The following is a 17,160-nucleotide window of genomic DNA, read 5'->3' as shown; positions in this document are numbered from 1 at the left end:
ATTTAGTGGTGATGTTTGTATACATTGTGAATATACTAAAACCCATTTAACTATACACTTTAAAAGGTGAATTTTATGGTTTGTGAATTATATCTCAATTAAAAAAAGAAACACCAGGTGGCGCCTGGGTGGCTCAGTCGTTAAGCGTCTGCCTTCGGCTCGGGTCATGATCCCGGGTCCTGGGATCGAGCCCCGCATCGGGCTTCCTGCTCCGCGGGGAGCCTGCTTCTCCCTCTCCCACTCCCCCTGCTTGTGTTCCCTCTCTCGCTGTGTCTCTCTCTGTCAAATAAATAAATAAAATCTTTAAAAAAAAAAAAAAAAGAAAAGAAACACCAGACAGGGAAATTTTCATTGTACAAATACAAATGTTTAGTATCTAAAATATTTTTGAGGGATGCCTGAGTGGCTTGGTGGGTTAAGCGTCTGCCTTTGGCTCAGGTCATTATCTCAGGGTCCTGGGATCAAGTCCTACATTGGGGTCCGTGCTCAGCAGGGCTCCTGCTTCTCCCTCTGCCTGCTGTTCCCCTGCTTGTACTCTCTCTCTGACAAATAAATAGAACTTTAAAAATAATAAAATACTTTTGAAGAAGTACTACAGACAACTAAGTTCAATATTTAGATTCCACATAGCAAGTAGTCAAAGAAGCTGTACTGTTTCTGTGGAATGAAGCAAAAGATAGAAGTCCACATGGAAAATTCACAACCTCACTAATTTTAAAACATAGGTAAAACCCCATTATATCTCTATTGAATGAACAAAAAATTTTACTTTTTTATTTTATTTTATTATTATTTTTTTAAAGATTTTATTTATTTATTTGACAGAGAGAGACACAGCGAGAGAGGGAACACAAGCAGGGGGAGCGGGAGAGGGAGAAGCAGGCTTCCCGCGGAGCAGGGAGCCTGATGTGGGGCTTGATCCCAGGACCCTGGGATCACGACCTGAGCTGAAGGCAGATGCTTAACGACTGAGCCACCCAGGCACCCCCAAAAATTTTATTTTATTTTAAGATTTTATTTATTTATTTGAGAGAGCAGAGCACAAGAGGGGGGAGGGTCAGAGGGTGAAGCAGACTCCCCACTGAGCAGGGAGCTCAATGCGGGGCTTGATCCCAGGACCCCAGGATCACGACCTGAGCCGAAGGCAGACGCTTAACTGACTGAGCCACCCAGGCGCCCCAAATGAGCAAAATATTTTAAATGACAAATATTGCTTTGGGCATAAAACATTATTTAATCTTTCTGAAGGATTGTATGGCCAACTGTAGCAAGTGTTATGAAATAGTTCACATTCTGGAGCCATTTTGGGAATAACAGGAGAAAAGAATATGTGTATGGGGAGGTGGTGGAAAAAATACAGGAAGCTGCTCTTGGAAAGGTTATAGCAAGGGAGAATTGGGAACAGCTAAGCAAATAAAGCACATGAACTCTGTCAGAGTATGGATTATGTTCATAGAACAAAGCTCCATGAAGAAACCAGGGCCACAATCATGGAGAAGCTGAGTCCAGCCTAGACTCTAGTGTGAAGATGGAAAGATGAGTTGGGGTAGGAGGGGTTTGGAGCCTAATCTTCATCTGATTCCTTTTTTCCCCTTACATCCTTTCTCTTTACATCTCTTTAAATGGGGGATGATAGAGGGGATATCTGTGAACTAGAACAGATTTTCAGATACAGATCAGGACAGAATTTTTAAAAATCTGATACTTGGAATATTTGTCAAATGTTTTCCCACTATAGCAGCTCCATCTTTTTCATGGTGTTCGTTAGGGAAATGGGATCTTACAATGATTGATTAAGTGACAACAAATTGAGTGCAAACTGAGTGAAATTATGACCAACTTTTCTAATTGATTTATTTATGATGCCTAGCCAATACTCTTAAGATCCGTAGTTCATTAATCCAGGTACAAAAATATAACAATCCAGTCTGGTTGTTTCATTTCTCAGCTTTGCAAGTCCTTAAGAAAGAGGAGGATAGAATGAAGCGACACATCCTTGCCGTAGAGTTCTGAGGGAAAATGAGGGTGAGATCTCTGCCTTAGGGGCATCTTAGGGTGCTAATTCATACAAGGATTTATTAAGCATCAGCCATGTACTTCTTCCTCTGAGGTGTCATGAGTACATGTGCTCTCTTCACCCTTGGTTTACCAATATTTAGGTACCCAGCTTATTTCTGCTACCATTCCATAGGCTCTTTGTTATATTACCCACAGCAGCTGGAACCCAGTAGGTGTTCAATAATGACAGTTGAGTGTACAGATTCAAGATACAAGGCTGGGAACCAGAAGAGAGATGCAAAGTGTTGGGCATTCAGTGAGGCCCCTGGTCACCCACTGGACAGATGGTCAGAGGATCCATGTTCTTCCCTCCATCATGTGTTCCGGGGCTGAACATAGGCTGAAGGGGCCCAGAAGAAGAGAAACTGGTGAATGTGTAGATGAGGGATTTGTATGTTACATTGTAAAAGGAAATTCCTCCAGCCTTGTAGTCCAGGAAGATGCCCACACGTCTGGGGGGTTCCCTTATCTGCAAGCGTGTTGGGGGAATGGTGGACACCTGGTACTCATTCCGCTTCATCATCATCACCACCCAGTAGCCATTGTCGGGTGACAGAGTCATGCTCCCTTTCCTGCTCGCGGATGCCTTGCAGATGCCCAGGATCCACCCTGTCTTGTTTCCCACCTCCACTTCCCAGTAATGGCGGCCAGAGAGGAAGCTTGGAAGGCCTAGGGCGATGATGCAACTATCAAATCTTTCTGGATTATCAGGTAGACGATTCCCCTTGTTTCCAAGTCTCACGCTCTTCAGGTTATTAGAGAAGATGAGGTTGGGGTGGGCGGTTTCTGCATCCAGAATCACATTAACTGCAGAGAGAATTAGAATACCTAGCTGGGGGGTCCATGGGCATGTACCCAGGGTCCTCCCCACCTCCAGGAAACATGGATAGGGACATTTTTCTGGAATGCACTAGAGGTCAGCACAGGGACCCAGCAGGTGAAGTCCACTTGCCTTAGTCTGGGCACTTACCGGCATGTGCCTGAGCGCAAATCAGTTCTGGAACTACAGAGAAAAAGAAGATGTGGGGAAAAACCTGAATATTCCAATTCAGAGAGGCTAAATGTACCCTGGTCCCCACAACAAGGAAAGACAAGGACCCCTACCCGAGCTCAGGACCTTGCTTCCTTTGCTTGGATTAACCCCATTCCTCCTAGACCCTGGAGACTGCCTTGGTGACTCTTTGGTCTGATGAGTTGACCCAGCCAACAAGTCCAGCACAGAGCCTATGAAGGCTTTCTTCTGCCTTTGTTATAGGTGTTTTTCTCTCTTCTAAATAATGCCCAGAAATCAACAGCATAGGGAATATCACAGTAACCCCTGGCAAGCATTCTGCCATCACCATACTCACAATTAAAGGTGTCCATTTCTGAACGCAGGGTTTCTAAAAGAAGAAGGGGAGCTTGAGTTAGGTTCCCCATCTAGGGACAGATCAGGAAGAGGCTGAAGGCAGCATCAGAAAGGCCATGGGAGTTGGAGAAGGGATGCCAGAGGGGTTTGGGCTACATGGACATCAGGGAGGAAGTGAGCAGGTGCCTCCCCTTTTCCCCCAAGCCCACCTACCTGAGAAGGACTTCATGCTCTTCTCCACAAACTCTGATTTCTGGTAGATCAAGTGGATCTTTTTTTCCACCTCTGGAGGAGTGTTCCATGGCTTAGGAACAGTCGCCATCTTGACCCTAGAGACAAAAGACTGCTGGCCAGAGAGGGCTGGTGCATGGGGGTAGCCCAAGTTCCCATGAGGTGGAAATGAGGTGCAGGCTCCACAGGGGACACCCAGCCCACTTGGGCTTGGCAAAGAAAGTCCTCTCTGGACTCCGAGTTTTAAATACTGGTTCTCAACTTTGGCCACAGATTGGCATCACCTAGGGAGTTATAAAAACCACTGATATCAAAACCACAGTGAGTTTTAATAGTGGCCTTAAAATGGTGCTAATATTGAAATGATCAGCCTAGAATTATCTATGTCAAATTAATTATACCTCTTTAGTCCTTTTCCGTTGAAATAAAAATGGTAATAAGAAAAAAACCACAGTGAGATATGACTCATTAGGATGGTTATTATTTTGAAAAAATCAAAATGACAGGTATTGGCAAGGATGTGGAAAAATTGGGACCCTTGTGCATTGGTGGTAGGAACGTAAAATGGTACAGACACTGTGGGAAATAGTGTAGTGGTTCCTCAAAAAACTAAACATAGAATTACCATATGACACATCAATTCCACTTCTAGGTATATGCCCAAAATAATTGAAAGCAGAAGGGCGCCTGAGTGGCTCAGTCGTTAAACGTCTGCCTTTGGCTCAGGTCATGATCCCAGGGTCCTGGGATCGAGTCCCACATCAGGCTCCCTTCTTGGCGGGAAGCCTGCTCTCCCTCTCCCACTCCCGCTGCTTGTGTTCCTGCTCTCGCTCTCTGTCTCTGTCAAATAAATAAAATCTTTAAAAGAAATAATTGAAAGCAGAGACTCAAACAGATATATGTACAGCAATATTCATAGCAGCATTATTCACAATAGCCAAAAGGTGGAAACAACCCAAGTGTCCATTGATGGATGAAAGGAAAAACAAATTGTGGTATATACATACAGTGGAATATTACTCAGCCTTACAAAGGAATGAAATTCTGACACATTCTATAGTGCGGATGAACCTTGAAGACATTATGCTAAGTGAAATAAGCCAGACACAAAAGCACAAATACTGTATGATTCCACTTATATGAAGCAGTTAGAGTAGTCAAATTCATAAAGACAGAACATAGAATGGTGGTTGCCATTCCTTGCTTCCTGGGTGAGGGGGCAATAGGGAGTTATGTTTTAGTAGTATGGAGTTTCCATTTGGGAGGATAAAAAAGTGCTACAGATGATAGTGGTGTTGGTTGCACAATAATATGAATGTACTTAATGCCACAGAACTGCACATTTAAAAATGGTTAGAGTGGTAAATTTCATTTTATATGTATTTTACCACCAAAAAAAGAGGAAAAAAAAGTTTATGCTAGGGTCACACTCTTGAAGATTTGGATTTAATTTGTGTGCCAGGGCCTGGATGTCAGGATTTTGTAAAGCTCGTGGGGTGATTGTAATGTCCAGCCTCCTCCCTTCCCTCCCCTTCCTTCCCCTGTCTGGGCTTAGCATCTCCACTCCTAGAAAGTGCTTCCCTCCCTGAGACCATAAGCACTTGCGGCCTCAGGGAGGGAGGCACTTCTGCAGGAACAGTTTTTATGAGACAAATTGCAATCTTTAGGGAGGTTTCTTAGGAACCATCATTAGCACGATAAGCTGTGTTCGTTCTTTCCAGTCTTCAGCCCATGCTGTCTCTCCTGATCACACTCCCATTTTCCCTACACAAATCCAGAAAGGCCTTAGGAAGCTGCAGGAGATAGGAGGAAACCAGGAGGTGTCACAGACCCAGGGTTGGGAGCATCTCCCTCCTAGGGATGCCTCCCCCACTGCTTCCTGCAGGATACCCAAGGGAACACGAGGGGACCTCTCGGTACCTGTGCAGGGTGACTCCGATGTCCTAGGAGAGAAAAGAGGGAAGCTCTCCATTACCAGTCTCCTAGGGGCTGCGCTGACTCTTGGTCTACCTCCTGGGCTCACAGCCCTGGGGTGTCAGCAAAACTGGGGCATCTCTCCCCCATTCTAATTTTCATCACCCAAAGTGGCAGCCTGGTGGGGCTTGCAACAGAACTGCACCCAAACCCTACTTTTCTCTTCTGGGAGATGCCAGGGGATCCCTTGAAAGCTGGGCCACCCTGGGCCCCTGACAGCTCATCAAAGGGGTCTGGGCACAAGACCTTTGTCTTGTACTGACTTGGGCAGAGTTAATGGCAGTGCTGGGAGCCTATGTCATCCTACTGGGCACAGCGGGCAGGGGAAGCCAGACCCAGCCACACTCACCTGCATGAGCTCCCATTCCGGCTGGTACTGCTTGGCCTCCAGCTCCCCAATCAGCTCGTCAAGAAGGGCAATGTCTCTGGATACTTGGGTGCTATATTTCTCCCTGACCTGGCCAATGGTCTGGTTCAGATCCTCTATTGAGGCCACAAAGAGCTTCTCTTGCTGCTCCAGAAGATGGTACAGCTGCTCCATCTGGTGCCGGAGTCTCTGCTTCTGGGTTTCAGTTTGTTTCTGGGGGAACAGAAAGGTGTAGGGGTCTATGCAGTGTGCTGGATGTGTGTGCCCAGGGAATCCCAAGAAGCCCACCTCCTGGAGGTGGCTAAGAGGCTGGATCCCTCAGCTTCTTGGAGGACTAGATTTCAGAGAAGGAAACAAAATGGGCCAGAACCTTCCAGAACAGACTGAAGGTGGCAGGGACTAGCTCTTGTAAAATGCCCTAAAACCTAGTATTCTGGGTTGATTTGTATCTCCTCCAAAATTTATGTTAAAGTCCTAACCTCTGGTACCTAAATAATATGATCTTATTTGGCAATAGCATCATTGCAGATGTAGTTAGTTAAGATGAGATCATACTGGAGTGGGCCACTGGAGTGGGGAAGTTGGGACACAGACACAGGGAGAACACCATGTGAAGAAAACACAGGGAAAAGATGACATCTACCAGCTGAGGGGAGAGGCCTGGAAGATCTCCTTCACGGCCCTCAGAAGGAACCAGTCCTGCTGACACCTTGACTATGGACTTCTGGCCTACAGAACTGTGAGAGAATTTCTTTTTTGCGGTTTAAGCCATTCAGTCTGTGGTACTCTGTAATAGCAGCCACAGGACACTAAGATATCTGGTGTCATCTTTTTCCTTCCTTGAAAGCCAGTGTGAGGATGACATATGCCTGGGGTTGTAAATGGACAAGGTTATGACTACCAAAGTGTCCAGGAAGGAGACTTCTCTCTACTTCCCACCAAAGTGCTGGCATGCAGAAGGTCCTCAATGTGGCTCTGAATGAAGGCAGTCAGTCCATTTATGTGACTGTACGTGAACTTGACTTCTTTTTTTATTTATTTATTTATTTATTTATTTTTTTAAGAGGAAGGTAATTCCTCTTTATTTATTTATTTTTTTTTTTTTTAAAGATTTTATTTATTTATTTGAGAGAGAGAAAGCATGAGAGGGGGGAGGGTCAGAGGGAGAAGCAGACTCCCTGCCGAGCAGGGAGCCCGATGCGGGACTCGATCCTGGGACTCCAGGATCATGACCTGAGCTGAAGGCAGTCGCTTGACCAACTGAGCCACCCAGGCACCCAGTGAACTTGACTTCTACTACCATTGCACATAGGTCAGCCATCTGGCCCATGTTCTTTTTTTTTTTTTTTTTTTTAAAGATTTTATTTATTTATTTGACAAAGAGAGACACAGTGAGAGAGGGAACACAAGCAGGGGGAGTGGGAGAGGAAGAAGCAGGCTTCCCGCAGAGCAAGGAGCCCGATGTGGGGCTCGATCCCAGGACCCTGGGATCATGACCTGAGCCGAAGGCAGACGCTTAATGACTGAGCCACCCAGGCGCCCCTGGCCCATGTTCTATCCAGAGTTTCTGTGGAAACATGAAGTGGCTCTAGGGAACCTTCTCCTTCCTCCATGGAGGGAGAAGCCCCTTCGAATCTTCTAAGACTGGACTTAGGAAGTCTCATCATTTTGAGCTCTTTAGTGCTTTTGAACCAGAAATATTTCCTCACCTTTTGTTGTTGAGGGTGCTAACGTTGGCTTTTTTTTCCTTAAAGAGGACAGGTCAGTTGTCATGTTCAATGGCCTATGTTCTAAAATTGTCTGATAATTTTGCTCATGATTAAATTCAGGTTAAGCATCTTAGACAAGAATACCATATTCTTAATGCGCTGGGCTCCCTAGCACAGCCCATGGGGAGGCAAAGAGTGTTCAGTTTGTCCATCACCATTATTGTGATACGGAGATCAGTCACTTGGTTGAGGAGGGGTCTGCCACATCTCTCCACTGTCAATATATATTATTTCCTTTATAATTACTAAGTAATTGGAGGAGTGGTACTTAGAGGATGTCAATATCCTGTTCTCTTATGATCTTCTGTGAAAAATTTTAGCATTTGTTGATGATCTCTGTTGGTGTTGATTGTTATACTGGTGTTTGTATAGTGGAAAATTTCCTTTTTGAGATTTTTTAGAAGTTTTTATTTATTTATTGAAGTAATCTCTGCAACCATCTTGGGGCTTAAACTCACAACCCTGAAATCAAGAGTCGTATACTCTCTGACTGAGCCAGCCAGGCACCCCATAACCATTCTTCCATACTTGTTTTAGCTGACATTGTGCTGTAAAAAAGAGTTTCCCCTCCCCCTTCCATATGATTAAAAAATTATATATATATTTTGATTATTGAAAGGAGGATGAGCAGAAGTCTTGAAAACAACCACCTTTCCACGGGGACTCATGTCACTGAGTGTCTTAAGGGAAGACCAGACCTTCTTGTCTCCCTGAGTTTCACTGTGGCCCAGGCTTCTGCCTCACTGTCATGGTGGGGGGCATCCCTGACCTCTGCTTCACCCACAAGTTCCAAGCCACCTGGCATTATAGGAAAGGTGTTTTCTTTTTTAGAAAGAGAGAGAGAAAGCTGGTGAGTGCAGGGGAGGGGGATGTGATGATGGGAAGGGCAGAGGGAGAGGGAGAGAAAGAATCTTAAGCAGACTCCACACCCAGTGTGGAGCCCGACATGGGGCTCAGATCTCACGACCCTGAGATCATGACCTGAGCTGAAATCAAGTCAGACTCTTAACTGACTGAGCCATCTTGGTGCCCTAGAAAGGGGTTTTCTTTTACTACACTTCATGAGTTTCCCAAGTTAGACACCTGGACCAATGCCATGCCCGCTCCCATTCCTGCCCTTTGTTATCTTTGCCTGTTTCCCATTGTGGTGTGGGAGATGGGATCCAGCCAACAGAAATGGGTCAGACAAATTAAGGCTCTTTGGGGTAGCTGAATTTGCTTGCAGGGAAAATGGAAGCAACTTATGTGTCCAGGTTCAACAGAGGAAGGGCAACAAGTGTATTTATTGAAATCCGTGGCATCACAAAATGACAGTTTTAAAGAAAATGTCTAACCATTTGAATTTTAAAATTCCGTATTAAAAAAAAATGGACAACAATTTAAAAAAACCATACAAAGGAGTATTTAAAATGGAAAGTCTCTCCTCCCATTTCCTCAATCCCATCCCTCAGCGACAGCCACTGGTGTTAATTTCTCTAAACCATTTTGTAGTGAATATGAGAAAGCACAGGCTCCTCAGAGATTTCCCTCCCTCCTGAGGGTGGGTCTCCCTCTCCAGGGACAAGCTCATCCTTGGATTCCTGTTACCTCCCTGCCCCCTCAAGAGCAGGTGATTCTAAATAGGTGATCAGTTCTGCTTCTCTATGAACCAGAACATAATTTGGGGACCCCCTGCTCACTTTTGGTCCCCTCCCTCCTTTTGCAGGGGTGAACTCAGGCAAGGATTGGCCACAGAACACCCCTGACCTTACCAGGAATTTCGCAGTCTTCTTATCCCCCTGAGATCTCTGCTCCTCCCCAGATTTTCTCAACTCCTTCAGATGCTCCAGCTGCTTTTGAATTTGCTCCTGGAAAAGGGGCACTTGTTGAAGCCTAAACTTGGCCTCTGCCATCTTTAGTTGGTGCCAACTCTAGAGGGAAAAAATCTGCTTTAGGGAGTAAAGCTGAGGGTGCTGCAGCCAAGAGCACAGGGATGGTGCCCAGGAAAGGAAGAATGAATCCATCACACCAAGGGAAGCAGATCCAAGAGGTGATGAGAGAGAGATTCTTAATGACATGTGGGCACCTGGATTCAGCAATACCTGAAGCTAGTGCCCTTGGACCTCAGCTACATGAACCAGTAAATTCCCTCTTTGCTGGTCTGGTTTATATTGTGTTTTTGCCACTTTACAGACCAGGGATGCTGACTAATGCACCAACATCCCAGGGTTGGGAAATAAAGTAGCCCTGACTACTTTTAAAAGCCCCTCCCCACCCCACCCCCAAGAAGCCCTACCTTGTATTCCAGGGCAGCCTCTTCGATGGGGCGCACCCAGTGGCCTTGATGTTCCTGACTCAGCCTGCAGATGAGGCAGATAGGCTCCTTGTGGTCCTCACAGAAGAGCAGCTGGACCTGCTTCATGTGTCGCTCACACTGTGGCAAGGACTTGGGACTCAAGCTGGCTATCTGCAGGCCTTCTTGCTGCTTGTAGTCTTCAGAGTTACTTACTGTGAGTGAGGCCAGGCTTAGGAAGCTGCTGGGTGAGCATTTGCCTGAGGTCTTAGGATACCTAGAAGCAACGGAGTATCTGCAGGAATCATCTCCTTCCTGGGCACGGCAAAGGGGATACACAGCCTCATCCTGTGGCTTCCCTGGGGCCATGGCAGTGGAAAAATTTCCTGAGTGACAAACCCAAAATGTTATGAAGAGGTGCTACAAAGAAGAGAGAGATAGAGAGCCCATGCTTGGGACACACAAGTTCCTGGTTAGACTGTGGCCACTTCTAACTTGTCCTCCCCTGACTTTGCTCCAGCAAGGCAGCAAACCACCCAGCAAAAGTGAGGGCAAAGGGCTAGATCTCATGACAGTCCTGAGACTTGGAATTCCTGGATATTTATCCTAAAGAAAAGGCTTTTGTTATAAATTCTATGCCTTCCTCCCACACATGTACAGATCTAGCAGGTGATATAAAGGCAGTGAGACATTCTGACCAGTGTTTGCTTTGCCACTTAAAACCAACCAGGCTGCTCATGACTCGAGTGGGAGCCCCCTGGGGACAGTGATTCTTTCATAGCCTGATCCCTAGCAGAGTCCCTGGCACATGGTAAGGATTTGAGAAGTGTGTGTTGAATGAAAGAACTAAAGGGACCTCTCCTCACATCCAGGTTCATGAAGAATTAAATGGAAGTAAGGAAAGGGACTTGACTTTATAAGGATGAAGGGTATAATCCACCATGATGACAAACAGTATGACTAGCTGTGCCCCAAGACCATAGCACAACTTCATAAAGCAGAAATGACAGAAGGTACAAGAAGAAACAGAGACTCACTCAATTCATTAGTCCCCTCCCACCACCTCTCACAAGGTCCCAGGAATTCATATCACATCTGTAAGTGAGACTATGGGAGGCCCCCCCAGTAACCATTCTCCCCTCCTTCCCTTATGATAGAATTGATTGCTGCCCATCAATTGATGGCTGCTTCCCTCCCCCACCCCCCCCAAAAAAACCATTTCTTGCAATTGGGTGTGGCTATTTGACTACATTCTGGCCAAAGGGATATAAATGAAGGCATCATGGACAGCTTCTAGAAACTTCTGGAAACTTTCCCTAAGCGATACTCTTCTCCTTTGTCCTTCCATCCTGCTGCTTGGAATGAGGATGCCACCCTCTGAGACCATGAGCTTGAGAGCAAATTTTGTGGAGCAGAAAAACAGCAGGAGCCTGGGTTCCTGGCCCATAGAGTACCACATCTGTTCTGGACCATCTGTGTTATTTATGTGAAGGAGAAACAAACTTCTACCTTGTTTCAGTTAGCGTTATTTTGGTGTTTCTGTCATCCACAACCCAACATAATCCCAATTTCTGCCTCCTTAGTAAAAGAGATTTAGGATTTTAGCCAACAGCTCTCCTCCCTGCCCAGAGAGGTGAATGGCAGAATCTCAGTCCCATGACATACTGCCATGGGGTCATTGTGAGAAGCAGGTATTTTTACCCAGTCTTTCCCAGATGCTCAAGCTGGGGTCCATGAATTCCTTGGAATTCTATAGGATTTCAGAGTGTCTAAGAACTTGAACTTTGATGCAACATTTTATGAAGATGTGCATATGTGCATTTTTTTTCAGGATTCACAGCCTACCTCACATCAGGGGGCACCCAGGGATCTGGTGTTGTGAGGAAACACCTGCACAGGTCACCATTCCTAAGGATACCAGGTTTTCTGAGTTTTGGGGTCCTTTCTTACCTGAAGAAGGAGGGACTTCTGGACCTGAAGGCTGGTGGAGCTCACTGCCTACCACCTCCCTCAAGGTCTCAGAAGGTTCTTGACCCTCAATTCCATTTTTCTTTGAAGGTCCTGTAGATTCTGGATGCTCCCAGGTCGTCTGGTCTCCAGACAGTGATACATTGGAAAGTGTATTCCTGAATACTCCCCTCGTCAGGATCGTGGACTGTTCTGGATTCTTGGAGCCTTTCTCTGGAGCCACAGTAGCGCCTACATCCAGAGTGGCCACTTCACTGGCGGTGGCTGCTGAGTCTGGATGATCACTTCTTATTTTCTCTTGAGGCAGAAGAGTTTCTGGATTGGGAGGTTCTCTCTCTCCCAAAAAAAAGGTAAATTCAAGACTTCTGGGTCGCTTCTTCCCTGAAGGTAAATGTTCTTCAGAGATCCTGGATTTTACTCTTCCTCGGGATACAGTAAGCGACCCACAGTCAAGTCCTTGGAGCCTTCCTAAAGAGCTGGCATTCCTGCGTAGCCCGACACTAGGACTCCCCTTCTCCCCCTGTGGCTTACCAGGGAGTAGGCTTCTCCTGGGGGACAGAGTCATGCTTCTGGCCCCTGGCTTGCCCAGCACATCCGGGCCCTCAGAGCCCTTCTGATCTCTCCGTTTGCTCTGAGGCTTCTTCTGGGGCCCCCTTCCAGCCTCATGCTGGCTGGGTGGCAGGCTGAGGGCCCCATCACCACTTTGCCACTGCCTATCACCTTCCAGGCCATCTGGTATCCTCAGGCCCTTGGGCTTATTCTCCCCAGAGGAACAAGACATTGCTGAACTGTTTGGGCCACTTTCTTGTATCAGATACTCTGCAAAGACAACAGGATGCAAAGGCATGAAATTGTGCGGTGTTCAGGGCCAGGGGTTGGGAGAGAAGGGAGAGAAGGAAAAATCCCCTCAGAAATTACAGAAGTTCAGAATGTTCTAGGCAACAACAGTCAATTACCCTTAAATAAGAAAATGCTAATTATTTGTTATATATTTCTCAAATAGTGCTTTTCAAACTTCTTTGGCAGGAGAACTTGTTTCCAATATAAAGTCTTACACAAAATTCTCAATTCATAAAATAAATAAACCCCCTAGTTTACTGGTATAAATGTGTGTGTGATTATAGGTGTATAAAACTCACTTATAAAATCCATCAATAAAGAAGAATTAAGGTATTTGGCACAAAAATTTGAAAACATTTTGAAGGACAATTAAAACTTCAGAAACTAATTTACTTCTGTTTTATTCTTTGGTTTCACGATGTGAAGAAAATCCTAACACACAGGTAAGTGTAAATGGTGATTTTTTTTTTTTTAAACAGCTTGCTTGGTTGGAAGTTTCAGGATACAGTTTCATTAAACAGAAATGACAGGAAAGGCTTAATTCCAAGGTCTACATAAAAAGGAGTTCAAGTACAGCACAAACTATCACCCTGGTGGCCTCTAGCATTTCAAAATTTGGTTAATGACACATTTTATTTTATTTCATTTTTTTAAAGATTTTATTTATTTATTTGACAGAAAGAGAGACAGCTAGAGAGGGAACACAAGCAGGGGGAGTGGAAGAGGGAGAAGCAGGCTCCCGGCTGAGCAAGGAGCCCGATGTGGGGCTCGATCCCAGGACTCTGGGATCATGACCTGAGCCAAAGGCAGATGCCCAACGACTGAGCCACCCAGGCGCCCCTAATGACACATTTTAATATGAATTTGTTGGTTTTGTAAATTAGAAAAATTAATAAAATTTGGATTAAGTGTTTGTTAACATTCTAAAGAATCCCTGAAATATCTTCCCTGGATGTAACTTAAAAACCACTACTCTAATAAAGAAATGAAGATATCCTGTAATCAGCACTTTAATTTGTGGTAGAAGAGGCTCTTATTAAAATTGCTTCAGAGTTGTTTAAAACACTTTGCTGTTGCAAACACTTTGCTTCCTAGGAAAATGTTAAGTTCCCCAAACTGGCTCAAGAACTAATGGGAAAGTCCTAAAGATGCTAATAACCAAGTTTTATTGTTTCTGGTTTTTTAAAAAAATTTATTTATTTGTCAGAGAGAGAGAGAGAAAGCATAGCAGGGGAAGCAGCAGGCAGAGGGAGAAGCAGGCTCCCTGCTGAGTAAGGAGCCCGATGTGGGACTCGATCCCAGGACCCTGGGATCATGACCTGAGCCGAAGGCAGACGCTTAACCAACTGAGCCACCCAGGCATCCCAATAACCAGGTTTTGAAACATGAAAAGGTAACTTAAAAATTCTACTCATCAAATTACACTGGACTCAGATTATGGTTTAGTCCTATCAGTCTTTCAAAGAGTGGAGAACTTTTATGTTATTTAAACATTCTACTTCAGAAAAATACATGGAGGCCACATTCGTTGATCACGGTGGGATAAAATCAGGAAGTTACAGCAAAACAGGAATAGAAGAACAAGGAGGAGAAGAAGGAAGAAAAACAAGGAAAGAGAAAAGATGAAAGGAAGGAAAAGAATTGAGAATTTTAGAATACCTTTGTGAAATGTGTCAAAGAAGAACTCAAAACTGAAAATAGGTGGATTTCAATGTGAAGATTACTGGTCCACCCAGCTGATATGGTCAGTTAGCAAGCCCTTTTTTCTCTCCTGAAGATACTGGTCTGTACATAGGGGTTAATCACAATGAAGTTAGGGCCCCTCTAAGATCAGGCATCTTAGCTCTTGCTCTCCTGATTCTGCCCCACAGTGAGAATCTCAGCTTCCCTCGCCCTTTTTTAAAGCCATTGGGAGCCTTAGCTGTACTAACCCAGCTCCAAAGACCTAAGCAGCAGAAAGGACTTGCTCGGCCAGAGTCACTGGGGTCATGGTAGACTTGGGACTCCTAACCCCCCAAGTCACAACACAGTGGTCTAAACACAAGTTCCCTCTTGCACCTTCTACCCCATCCCATGAATAGCCAGCAGTCACACTGGGAGAGGAATGGAGCATGGGGCCTGTTTACCTGGTCTGATGGCCCTGTCAAGCTCCTCTGCCAGGAAGTTCTGGTTGATGGCCCTCAGGATTTGCAGGGTCAGCCTCACAGCATACTCTTCCCCATAGTGGGTGATCATCAGAGTGGCCAGCTTCACTGGCTTGGCATTCAGGAGCTGGCCCTGGGGGATCCGGGAGTGATCCTTCTCCAGGCTGGTGTTCCGCAGCTTAAACTTGAACTTGTCAAAGTCACTGGGCACCAGCTCCTCCAGGGAGTCCAGCAGATGGTCACTGGGGGCCTTGATCATGGTGTTGACCAGGAGAGGCCAAAGCTAGCTGTCTGAAACAGCGTCTGCCCTGGAACCCAGAGGGTGGGTAAAAAGAAGCTGTTTGTGAAATAACGGAAAAGGCACAGGAAATGCTCTGCGCTCTGGCGGGAACTGAGCTATGAGTGTCATCATTTGTTTGTTCCCAGTGATGACACTTGCGTTCTCTTTCTCACAGATTTGGAGGCTTTTACAGCTGGGAGGGCTCAAGGTCAGCCACATGGTCCTCCAGTGCCCCAGCCCTCACCTTCGCATACTGCCCAGCAGAGCAGCGGTAAGTATGTGAAGGAGGGGCTGGGGCTGGATTCCAGAGTATTGATCCTGGGCAGGCACTCAGATGCTTCTTCTCCCTGGTCCCACGCCGCAGAGGACCATGATGAGGGTCAGTCTCTTTGGCCAGTTGTTCTCCTCCAGACTCTTGGGATTTTATTGGCCCTCCAGAGCAAATGGTGGGGAGGGTCGGGCTGGGGGCAAAAATGTAGCCCTGCAAGTTTTGCCCTTCCCTGCCCAAGAAGGAGGTGAAGCCAGAAGGACACTGCCAGGACACAAGCCCTGGTGTCACCCCTGTTGATGTAGTTCCAGTTGTCTGGTACTTTCAGCATCACGAAGGCTCAAAACGCTATGCCTGGAACTGTCATCCTGATTTGTGTGTTCTCTACTCTGCCTGGCTTCCCGAGAGCATACCCATGAGGGAGGATGCTTGTCCATGCACTTTTACTGAACAAGTTTTTTTTTGTTTTTGCTTGTGTTTGGGTTTTTGTTTTTTTTTAAGTAAGCTCTACATCCAATGTGAGGCTTGAACTCAGAACCCTGAGAACAAGGGTCACATGCTCTACTGACTGAGCCAGCCAGGTGCCCCTGAACACATATTTTGGACACCCTGCCAGGATGTGGAGAAACAAGGGTGAAAAAAGACATAGGTGTCCTTTGGAGCTCATGTCCCAATGTGGGGCTCCAGAAGTCATTCCAGAGCTAATGGAAGTTGTATGTGGGTGAGCGGACTTCTTCCAGTTAACTGCTTCTGTCTTTCTGCATACTCTGATTTTTAGCCCCAACTTTGTGTTTTGAAAAATTTCAAACCTACAGAAAAGTTACCGAGATTCACCAACTGTTTACATTTTACGGTATTTAGTGATTCTCTTTCTTACATACACACATGCATGCACTTCATTTTTCCTTTTTTCCCCTCTGAACCGTTTGGTAATGAATTGAAAACATTATCAGATATCACTCCAAATACCCTACATACCCTAAGTACAATGAACAAGGATATAAGGATATTATTTTAAATAATCAGAATACAATTATCATACTCAGGAAAATTAACATCATTATAATACTATAATGAGTCCATAATCAAATTTCTCCAAAGGACTGATAATGTCCTTGACAGCTTTTTTTTTCCAACCCAGGGTCCAATCAGAGATCCTGCACTGCATTTAGTTGTTACATCTCTATACTCTGCTTCTACTAGAACACTTTCACACTTCCCCGCCTTTTTAAATTCTGTCAATGTTTTTGAAAAGTCTGTTCCAAGCAGAATGTCCCTTAATTTAGATCTGTGCATCATTTCCTCATTATTAGACTGAAGGTATACTCAGGTGCTCAAGATGTCTCCATTGTAAAAGGATGTTTTTTGTTGTAATTAGTAAGTAACCTGAGAATGTGGAAATGTCTTGTTCTCCTACAATCTTTCACCCCATGATTTTAGCATTCATTGATGATCTTTTCCTAAATCAGTTGCTACAATGGTACTTGCAAAATGGCTATATTTCTATCACTTAGCTGGCATCATTTGCATGTCCTGGTTTAAGCTTTCTGCATTTCTCATGAAGTTTTTGGCTTACAGATGTTGTTTTTTTTTGAGATTTTATTTATTTATTTCACAGAGAGTGATAGCGAGAGCAGGAAC

At 45.2% G+C, this 17,160-nt stretch overlaps 1 protein-coding gene across 1 annotated transcript; it reads right to left on the bottom strand.

The window, feature by feature from the left end:
• Positions 1-1,208: 1,208 nt before the first annotated feature.
• On the bottom strand, positions 1,209-16,018 carry MEFV (MEFV innate immuity regulator, pyrin). Its single transcript, XM_032425731.1, has 10 exons — positions 14,954-16,018; positions 11,970-12,806; positions 10,023-10,405; positions 9,499-9,594; positions 5,961-6,191; positions 5,558-5,580; positions 3,620-3,735; positions 3,408-3,440; positions 3,029-3,061; positions 1,209-2,865 (listed from the first exon to the last, which is right to left on the bottom strand). Exons 1-10 carry the CDS (start codon positions 15,228-15,230, stop codon positions 2,312-2,314), a joined length of 2,583 nt encoding a protein of 860 aa, XP_032281622.1. The 5' UTR covers positions 15,231-16,018; the 3' UTR covers positions 1,209-2,311.
• Between the last annotated feature and the right edge of the window lie 1,142 nt (positions 16,019-17,160).

This window comes from Phoca vitulina, unplaced genomic scaffold (genome assembly GCF_004348235.1).
Source record: "Phoca vitulina isolate PV1807 unplaced genomic scaffold, GSC_HSeal_1.0 scaffold33, whole genome shotgun sequence".
NCBI classification, from domain to species: Eukaryota; Metazoa; Chordata; class Mammalia; order Carnivora; family Phocidae; genus Phoca; species Phoca vitulina.
Note: the sequence above shows the minus strand (reverse complement) of the source record. Positions and strands in the feature narration are given on the sequence as shown.